General features: G+C 56.3%; 1 protein-coding gene and 2 pseudogenes across 1 annotated transcript, besides 2 other annotated features; all 3 read right to left on the minus strand.

The window, feature by feature from the left end:
* Positions 1–2,165, minus strand: Tc00.1047053511563.9 (dispersed gene family protein 1 (DGF-1), putative; the record flags this gene model as incomplete). The annotated part of the gene is made up of 1 exon (XM_801515.1): positions 1–2,165. A coding segment is annotated over one exon (2,165 nt), but the record flags the coding sequence as incomplete, so codon positions are not given.
* Positions 1–11,036: a sequence feature (areas not merged during assembly with more than two copies in the genome that could not be assigned to a particular haplotype).
* Positions 4,299–4,378: a sequence feature (A-rich).
* On the minus strand, positions 4,577–6,937 carry Tc00.1047053511563.20 (annotated as a pseudogene).
* Tc00.1047053511563.30 lies at positions 7,884–9,779 on the minus strand (annotated as a pseudogene).

An 11,036-nucleotide genomic window follows, 5' to 3' on the forward strand; every position in this document is an offset into this window, starting at 1 on the left:
GTCAGCGTGTTTGCCATGAGCATGGCGAAGCCAAGACGGAACTCGCTAGACACAATCTGCAGCACGCTGCCGCCAACCATCGCAACATCCCTGAACATACACGCGCCTTCGTAGTATTCGATGCTCGGCGCACTCCACGAGCTGTTCTGCACCGAAAACAAGGAGCCACCGCCAACACGCAGGTCCGACGCAAGACCGTACATCACGTGCGTCCGCGACAGGACAGCGCAGTTGTCCATGTAGAAGACGCTGGACAATTTCACGTCAAGGCCGCGCTCCACGAGGATCGCAGCGCACGAGCCCCCGCCACACACCAGCAACGACCGCGTCATGACAAACCGCGTCGACAGAAGCCGGACACCGTCCAGGACAAGCACGGGGCCGTACCGGGATCCCGCATGGCCAGGGGTCGTCGGCACGTACTGCGACCCGCCAACCGTCGCGCGCAGCGTTGAGTTCGCCAGCAGTACACTCGAGTTCGGCGGCATCGCGCCATGCAGCACAATCGTGCCCTCCAGCGACGTCACGTTCGTCATGTTGACGAGGGCGTGGGGCATCAGGCGCGCCGTGCTCTCGCTGAGGCCACCAATCCGCAGCTGTGCGCCGCCCGCAAGCACGCAGTGGCGCAGCGTCACGTTCAGCGCGTCAGCGAACGCGTCCATCAAGCGCAGGTCCACCGCCACAGTGATCAGCCCGCTGAACACCACCGAGTCGAGGCACGCCGTCGCACGCCCGCCGCCAACCGTCACGGACTCCGTCAGCGTCACGCCACTCACGCAATCCTGCCCACCGCCACCACCGCCGCCGGCCCTCGCAAGCGGCACGTCGAACGGCAGGCACGCCTCGCCCAAGCCGCCGACGCGGCAGCCGCACACGCAGTCGGTGAACGAAGCCGTCAGCGCATCAAAGCACGCCAGCGCAGCCGCACAGCCGTCGCACGGCACCACGCTCACGGAGGACAGGCCGGCCATGCGGTAGTCGCCGCTGCTCTGCAGCACCCGGCCGCCGGCACGGTTGCACTGCACCGACACGACGCCGCTCGTGATCGCCAGTCCGGAGACAAGCGTCGCGCCGGTGGCAGCGCAGCGCGCAATCGACACGGCACCGCCGCTCAGCGTCACACCCGACAGCGACGCCACCGACGACGCCTCGCCCACCGCCCACACGTCGTGCAGCTCCACCCACCCGCCGACACCGAACGTCCCACCGTCGCAGCGCACCAGCGACGACGCAACAGACCCCTCGACGCCCACGAAGCGCAGCACCGAATCAAGCACCGCGAGGCGCTCTCCAAGCACAATGCCGCCGCCGCTGCTCACTACCGACACGTTCGTCACGGAGAACACCGAGTGGCTCCGCAGACTGAGGCGCGACGAGGACGCCACACGCATCGCGGACGCGGTCGGACCGCCCAACGCCTCCAGCAACACGCCGTCAAGCACCACCGCGCTCGACAGCAGGTCCACGCCGCCGCCAACGTACACCGCCGACCCGCCCGCCTGCAACGACCTCAGCACAGTGTTGCTCACACGCAGCTGCGTGTGCAACAGCGACGTCGCGTGCAGCACAAGCGGCGACGCCACCGCGTCCGTCAGTTCGCCCAGCTGGGAGTAGCGCATCGGTCCCGGCGTAATAATCGTCGAGTCACGGACCGTCACGTTCGTGTGTGCCGGCAGGTTGTGCACAAACACAAGCGAGCAGTAGCTCCCGGACAGCCCGCTCACGCTCACCTCCAGGCTCCGGTCACTCGCCGGCTCGCCGCTGTAGCCCCGCACGTAGATCTGCGCACCGCCGTCGCACACGCAGTTCCTCAGTTCGATGCGCAGCGGGCCGGGAAGCATTGCCGGCACGTCAAACACAACAGCCACGCCGTTCGTGATGGACACGCCGTCCATCAGCACCGTGTCCACGCCGCGGCCAACCGTGATGGCTCTGTCCACCGTGCCGCCCCGCAGTCGCAACACCACCGCATGCACCGCGGGCATACACGCCGCCGCCGCAACCAGCGCCAACACAACAAGCAGCGCCACACGCACAGCCGCAATGGCCCCGCGCCGCACACGGTGCCGGCTGCGCGGACACGCACCCACCGCAGACCGCATCCACAGACACAAACAGGTATCAACAGGGCTGTTGTGTTGTGTCGCTCTTGCCCCGTCAACCATAACTCCCGCCTAATAAATCCTCTCCTACAGTTGGCAAATCTATTGACACGATTCCGCAAGGTCGTTGTCCTACTACTTCTAATCCTACAGCAATTAATCCCTAACACCTTGAAACGATAGTTGTGCTGGTGAAGCCAAATTATCTGTATATGATTGGTCAGAGGAGAAGAAGGAAGCAGAGCAACAGCAAATAAACACAGTGACACACAGAGGCATCCGGTCACAGACAGTCCCCACCAATGCACAGCCACCGACACAAAAAAGCGCAGACGCCACAATCACGCCAGTAACACCATCACCTTCCCACCACCCACGCAGCTTCACACAACAACCATGCAGAGTGGCGCCATCCCAGCAAAAGACACATGACCATTGGCACCGCTCTTGTAACCAAATGTTTCTACCACAGAGCAGTCCTGATGCCGTGAAAGACACACAAGGGTCGAGACAGACCACGTGGCAGCGTTACAACCGGCGGCCATCGAGCGCGTCCGAGGATGAAATGGTGACGTGGAAGAGGGGTGGAGGACTCGCCGTTCGCCCGCAGAAAAGGCGTCTTTCCTCCCTCACACGGGTCGGCATTGCGCAGCAAACAGCGGCACCATAAGCGCACAAGGCCCACACAAGAAGGACAAATAAAGTGGTACGGTGGCGGCACTCAGACACGGGGAAAGGGGTCCACGTCAATCGTGCGGTCGGTGCCTTCCCTCTTCCACTGGGGCGCCACTTCACCAACGCAGTCGCTCGCCTCCTTCCTCACCAACACAACGAGGGAGCAGCGGCAAAAGATGAGACACGCACGGCAAGCACGCAGCCGCAGAGTCCCACTGCTGCCGCCATGAGCAAACAAGACTGACTGCAGGACTCAAAAAGAAGGGTAAACACCCCATCAAACGCTTTAGCATCACGCGGAAAAACCGCAACCGACAAAAAAGGCAAAGCTCCGTGAAGCAGGCACCAAAACCAAAGCTCCTCCAATAAATCCATCGTGAAGCAAAGAAAAATTTCACACAAACCGAAAAACAAGAATGCTGGTGCAGGGGCAATAAATGGTCTTTGTGCGCAGCAGCCGTGGCATCGCGTCCTCCCCTCATCAAACAGCACCGCACCACAACGCACCGTGACGACAGCCTGCAATGACGACGATTGAGTAGCACACACAAAGCGGAATAAACCTTTCCTCCCGCACTCCCTCAAATTTACGCTCTCAGTATGTAATGCCAACAGCACAGGGAAGGACACAGAAGGGGACTGTCCCATCCATCCACCTTCTGCCCACAACAGATCTTCCTCATCCTCCTCCTCGCTACACCCTGGGTGCCGCGAAACGCCGTCAAGCAAAGCCACGTGTATGGAATTCCTCAATGCGCGGAGCGAGGCTGGCAGCCACCCACACTCACTCCCCGAACACATCCTCTCCCACAGTTTTCCCACACACAAAAGGGCAAAGACATGGAGACGCGAAACACGCCGCACAACGCACGCAGAAGCAGCGCCATCAACTTCGCACCGCAAGATAGAGCCATGCGCACGGCAGACCTACGGCCGCAAAGAGAGGGACGGAGCGCATGCAAGTCCACGGCACTGTCCTTTACTTCTCTCTTCCCCGACGGATTGGCACACACACTCACAAATGGAGCACGGCGCACACCATCTTTTCCCCTCCGAGTGCACTCAGCAGGCCGGCGCCCAGTCACCCTTGTGCCATCGCAATGGGGAACACAAGCAATCGTCGTCGCGGAACATCAGTGCCTCTAGCGGGGGAAAAAAAAGAGGCAATAGGGACATTTCAACGGCACGGTCAGCAGAGGGACAAGAAAAGGGACACAAGGACACAAACTGGCAGTGGACATGGCACAGAGAAAAAAAATTCCGCAGGGATTTAAAAAAAAAGAAAAAAGAAACAAAAGGGTAGGAGTTCAGAAAAACTCCCAAAAACATAAAAAAAAAAAATTGCACTGTTCCACGAGCCCACACAACATCCCTCACTTTTATTGCGGCATCCGGCCTTTTCTTCCAATCCTCCCTTTCGTGCAGTCCGTGGGACGCACAGCCGCAGGGCCGGCACCGCGTGTAGGCAACAAAAGCAAACAAGAGCGGGAAAAACTTCGCTCATTACAGTGTGCAGCAACCAAAAATTAAAAAAAAAGAAAAAAGAATTACTGAGTATTACAACAAAACACTAAAAAAAGAAGGAAAAAAAAAAAGAAGAACCCGCGGGGAACGCGGCACAAAATCCCCGTGAGGAGTCGCAATTCCACACTCTTTGGATCACAAGACTGCCACAAGTGCACACAGCCCCAGAAGAAGAAGCAACGCCTGAGACACGCGCACACGCGCAGTGCTATCACCACTCAAATCATGCAGGATCAATTTCGCGTCGGTGATCAGGACGAGGCGGTCCTCTGGACTCATACTGCCATCGGATGCTGAGTGATTGGTTTCTGGAACGGAAGTGCCATTTTTAGCGGCAGTGCGTGGACGCAATTCGTCCGTAACATTCTCAGCACTCGATTCACTGCCCGCAAGAACACGGACAGACTGAGAGTCAGTCGGCTGTGCAATTGGAGCCTCTTCGACGTCTTCCAAGGAAGTCGTCAGTTGTGTGGCCGTCTGCTTTTTCTTCCTCCGTCCCCGTGACCTCCACCGCAGTGTGCAGTTCTTCGGTAGCCGGATGTCGAATAGGGACTGTCCTGGCGTTGAGGTCTCCGAGGTCATCGCCAAACAGCGCGTCGTTGTGCAGAAGGACATCAGCCACCGTCACATGGCTGCCCTATTGATCTTTCTTATTGCCCGCACCAAAGAAGAAGTGTGAGATCCTGTGTGTACCAAACTGATCAGCGTTACTGTCCTGAGCCATTTCCTCTTCATCCGTCTCGTATATTTTTCTCCCATTAGCGTACACAAGCCATTCATCATCGTTATCCTTTTGCACCGTCACTCGAATTGTCGTGTTTGTTTCCCAATTGCCAACATCACCAGACGGCTTCACCAAAAAATCCTTCTTGTGAAGTGTGAGATTCCAATTTCTTTCACTCGTGTACGACAGCTGAAAGAGCACCGTGCTGTCTTTTTCGTTCAGCCTCGCACCAATCAAAGGAATGGGGCTGCTGCCTGCCTTCGGCACCTCGTGGATGGTCACCGTCGCCGAAAGAGTGAACTTGTTGTTCGCAAAGTAGTACGGCACAGTCTGCCCCATGTCGCCAACAGGCCACTCCGCCCCTGCCCCACGCCCCTTGAGAGCCACACCGCTCTCCGTGCTGGTCACTCCGCTCCCCACTGTGGCATTCACGCCGAGGTACTCGTCCTTCCATGCAGTCCCGTTCAATGTGCTGGACAAAAAACCAACCAGCCCTTCAGTGGGAACTCCCAAGGCGTTGTCCAATTCTTTCCATGTCTTCACCGCAGACTTTATCCGCTGCAGTCTCTCGGTCAGGCGCACAGCAACAAGATTGTATGATCCGTCACCATTCTTCTTCTCGTACAGTAAAATCAGCTCATCCTTCCCACTCTTCATCAACAGCGAGGTGGCGGCGGCGTCATCTCCTCCACGGGATACCGGCCCAAAATCGTGCACACGTGCCTTGTCCGTCACCCAAAGATGAAGCCGACCCTTTCCACCTTTATTGTCCTTTGCATACACCGGCGTGGTCACGAGCATCACCTCCCTTCCCTCAATGGTTGCGGTGGTGAATCCACTCTGGACGCCGTACCCCTTTCGATCATGTGAGTTGCCCCACACGCGAGTAATTGGCTCACCAACTGGATTCCAATTGTACCCATTCCAAGTGGACATGTAAACGTCATAGTAGCCTCCAGCACAATGAGCCATCATGAAGAGTCTTTCGTCCTCGTCTTCGTATTTCCACTTCACCAGGGTTGGATCCCTGCAGCCGTTACCAGGCGTCTCGAGTGAAAGCTCCCATTCCCTCCCTAAATTGGGGAGACAAATAGACAGCAAAACGCTCGTTCCATCCTTGTTTTTGGCCTGCATGGGAAACACAAGCGCGCCATCACCCATCACAGCGCCCGATCACCGCCAATTAATTCGGTCAAGGAAAGAGAATCTCCTCTGGGTTCAGGCTTCACCAAATGGGCCTCATTCCACAAAAGTTTCTTTTTGTTTCCACCCTCGTCAGAGACAGTTCCCTTCAAAAGCAAAAGACCCCGCTCATTCTCACCCTGAAACTGCGGCTTTGTACGGCTGTAGTTTCCCAGGAGCATGTAAACACTGTTCCCAAACACAAGCGTCGTTGGTCGCAACACTTCTGTTGTCCCAAAATTATTCGCGGCGGTGTCCCCAAGTTGCATGCAAAACAAACTTATATCCGGCATTGAAATATCCAATGGGTCATCACTTATATTCAGGTGCTTTGACACAATCCCAGCACGGCTGCCGGCTCAATCCTTTTCCCCGCACTGCACTTCAGCAACGGCAAATACATCTTCACCCACTTTAATGAGGCCAGGAACACGGAGCGAGGTGATTTTCCTTCAGGCCTCGTTAAACTCCTTCCAATTAGTAAGCGGTGTCGACGACCTCCCCTTAAATGGATCGACAGTGGCCCCTGCCTGCTCAGCGTACGCAGCTCCACTGCCGCAGCACATCATCACGACGAGTAGCAGCACCGCAGAGCGGAAGTGATGCCGGGACATGTTGGGCCTCTGCTTCCCACTCTCTCCTCCTTCCCTCCTCCTTCCGCTGGATCCGGTCACACGGCGACGGTAGTGTGTGCGGGGTGCCTTCACAGCAGCAGCACGTGAGAGCACATAAATATGTGTGTGTGCTGTTGGTCCTTCAGAGCCCTCGAATCTCACAGTAGCGATTCGCACTTGATGTCTTACCTTCCTAGCGTGTGCTTTCAAGAGGTGGAGGGGACAGCAACAGCGGCAATACATCAGACACGTTCGTGGAGACCAGAGCAGAGCACCCACGCAGAGAGCGGGGCACAAGGCAATCCGGAAGGAACAGCACAGAGGAGCATCGCCCGCACCAGCCCTCACACACACACAGGCACCATCGCAGTGCTGTCAGTCCGCGGGTAAGAGGATTCGGCCCTCCACACAACAAACGCACACACCGCCACCGCCTCCAGTTCAATCCCACGGCCAACGGAACACGGCCACAGCCCCGCAGCCAACACACTACGCACACCGAGCAAGCAATCACCCAAAGAGACACACGCGGAAGCGGATCCCCATCCACCCATGACGCGGCGCCTCGTCCCATGCGGTCACACGGAGAGCGCCATTTCTCCAATAGACCTTGTCCTTCGTCCATCCCGCTAAGATGCTTCTGTTCGTGATGGGCCTTAGAACACAATAGAGGAAAACAAGCAATGCAGTAGTACTGCGACAGCGCCAAACACAATGATTCCCTCACACCGGGGCAATTCTACAATTGTGCCTTGTATGCACACACAATCAACATACTATATAAAAACCACCCAATGTTTTCACCAGAAACAAACAACCCCACTCCCTCCCTAATTTTCTTCTGTCACTGTTATGTTCGATAGTGTTGGACACTTTTGGCGTTTGTGTGCGAGATACTGCCGTCTTGTGCTGGTGCGCCCGCACCGTACGCACACACACAATTATCCAAGAATAAATAAATCTCACAATATTTCCTTACCACAAATCAAAACTGCCCCTTTCCCTCCCCAATTTGTTTTCCTATTTCGGCGGTTATTCCTCACTCCGGAGCGCTTCGTCTCTTCAAACGTCTCTGGATGGTATTGACACTTGGTACTGGCGCAGCTTCTCCTCCCAGAACGCCGCAATTTTTTGACTTTCCTTCTTGCTCACATTATCGGAATTTACAACATCACATCTCTGCCAGTCATTCAACGGCGTGCTGTCTGCGTGCTGCACATAAATCATCTCCCACGACATGTCTCGGGAAAATTCCTCCCAGCCATTAAAATATGCCGCCAGGCACTCAGTGAACTGCCGCACAGTGCTGGCGGTGGTGTGGTGCCCACCCGCCGTAGCCATCCGCAGCCCAACCAGCGTCATTGGGTTTGAGTCCATGAAGAAAAAGCCGTCCACCAGCGGAAAATTCTCGACCTCCGGTATGTACAGCAGCCGGTGGTTTATACAAGTCTTCTTGCCAATGCGTTCCGCCGACGGCAAAAAATAGTGGCTGGTGGGGCCCTCCTGCGAGTACACCTCCAGCGCACAGCGGTGTGACGGACGTCGTGTTGGGGGCTTCAGCTCCTTCAGTTTACGTCTCATTGCAGCCATGAAGGCCACATTCAAAAATGCAAACATGGCACACTTCCCAAAATTTGCGTGCGTGAGACAATCCCTGATCCTCGATACAAATAAGTTAAACTCAGCCTGCGTCATTAACTGTGCCAACTTGCACAGTGTTTTACTTGCGAGGTGGGCAGTTATCGGTGCATTGAAGGGCGACTCGCCATTGCGCTCTCCTCGTGCTCGGACAATCCTCGCAAGATATTCAAGCACCTTATTATCCTCCCAGAGTTTGGAAGTTCTAAAAACAAAGTAACGCTGGATTCCCCAAGAGGTCGTTCCATCCACAAGGTTGTGGCACTTTGCAATCCAATATTTATAACGTCCCTCATCAAAGATGTAGCGAAGAATAGGTCCCAGTTTGTCCATGCGACCCTTCACCTCTCGCCAGTATTCGCTTGCTGCGGCGGAGGCTGATTGCGCTTCATCCAAACGCACATTGCCTTCACGTCGCTCTCATCGGGGCAATTCATTATGATTCGTACGGCTCTCTTTTCGTTCGCCCAGTGTACGTAACTTGTTGTCTCTGGCATTGCCACCACAAGCATGCCCCAGCCTCCGGGAGGCAAAAAAGGAGACGGAGAATCTAACCTACCTCCCACGTCGTAGATGATATACCCCTTCATCCCGCGCCGAGACAGTTCCTTCACAGCTTTTATCATCATGGACATATCCATGTAACTTGTCACCGTCTCGGTGGTCTTGTTAAACATGTATGCCTCACTTCCATAAACAACGAACACAACCACAGTGAGTAGGTCCGCATCGCAGTGCAGCAGCTGGTAGAGGAGGTACGAACCGGCAGCCATCGACTTCCCGATACCGGGCGTCCCAATCAACACACGCGGATGAGGCGTAAAGTGGTCCTCAGGACGACTGCTGAACCACTCGGTGAGATCGCCGCTGACGATCTGCCACACTCGATCCACCTCACAGTTCACATAGCAGTCGTTAATTGCATCCCGCACAAGAACAACCATGTCTTGCCCAAGGTAAGCACCATCAGCCTGAGACGTGGTGCACCGGATGGCTCCACACCGTCATCCTTTTCGAGGGTTCGGCCAACTGCCTTGTACGTCCATGACCGCGGTGGTTCCCCCTCATGCACCTCCATTCCCGTCCCCTCGCCGCCAGGAACTTCCATGACATGATGCCACCTCGCATTGTACACAGACTCGTAGTCTTCCCACGGCGTGTATCCTTCCACCCGACTGTCAAGAGCCCACATTAATCGCCGCACATCCTCCACTCTTCCGCGAGTCGCAGCGGGTTGACCTGTGTCACCCTCAGACTCCGGCCTCGCTCTCCTCCGAATATCTCCCTGCGGCACAGCAGACGCTTGATTTCCAGGCATTGCTTCCTTCTGTTCTTTTAGTTGGATTGAGTCAAAGCTGAACACTAACCACCAAACAGGAGGAGAATAAGAGAGAGATGGGGTAACTAGGCACAGACATCACGGGCAGCCACAGCAAGAGAGTCATCCACACAGTGTGCGACGCACACCACATGCACGAGGACCGCCGCAACGACGGCGCGCGGGTGCCAACCACCCAGCACAGTGTTGGTGAGAGCAAACAATAATAGCAACGTGGTGTGCACGGAGGGTTCGCCCACGCATCCCGCTGACTACGGTCCGCACCCCTGTGGCACCGCCGACACCGCACACACTCTGCAAGAGGACGTGCGGGCATATCGCCACGGACACACGAAAACACACACAAAAGTGGGAAGGGAATTCGGTGCAGCCACGGCCACACGCAGACACCCAAAATCACACACGCCACAACAGCGGCGCATCATGGTAATTTCCAACACAACAGAAAGGAGTGCAATCACATGCTTTATGAAAATCCCCGCAATTCGCGCGGCAAAAAAGAGCCATGACACTCCCTTTCTTACTGCACTCGCCGTTCATATTCCCAATGCGCAACCCTGCAGATGTTGCCCCGCCATGGTGAAAACAACTGCCTCGCTGTGGTGTCATCGCGCAGCCATCCGCCTGAGTAAGAACAAAAGGAAACTCAGGCGTCCGTCCACCTGCAGGGAGGAGGGACTCCACCGCAGTGTCCTTCATGACGCAAACACCCCACATCCAGTGCCCGGTGTCGTGTGCAGGCTCCGCGAGGAGGTTTTGGGCACGCCACTGTGCCACACGGTGCGCCCCCTCGAAACACAACAGCAGACGTGTCCCCTTCCGGTCGCACTCGTGTCAATGGCGGCTTCCGCTGCCTCACTGCGTGCTGGTGGCGTCGATTACGATGCCGCAGAGAGTGAGAGAGAGAGAGGTCGCCCACTCAATGCAATGGAAAGAAAAACAGTTACGGTGCTCCGCCCATGCAGCCAGGCAGGACGGCAGCGGTGCGTGTCGTGCAAAAGAGAGCACCAACGGGCATGCATGGGTGTGCATGCATATATACAATGGGCACATTATTGTGTGTGCTTCGTGGGGTGAGGTGAGGGCGAGAGTCCATGCAACGGGAGACACACAGTGAGAAGAGGACGCGTGTGTGTGCGGGCGGTGCACGGCTCTCTCTCCCTCACTCTCACGCGGCCACCACCGCAGCCGCAGCAGCAGCACACGCAACAACAACAGAAGCAAAAGAGGGGAAGTGT

This window comes from Trypanosoma cruzi, genomic scaffold (assembly GCF_000209065.1).
Source record: "Trypanosoma cruzi strain CL Brener 1047053517139 genomic scaffold, whole genome shotgun sequence".
Lineage (NCBI taxonomy): Eukaryota > Euglenozoa > Kinetoplastea > Trypanosomatida > Trypanosomatidae > Trypanosoma > Trypanosoma cruzi.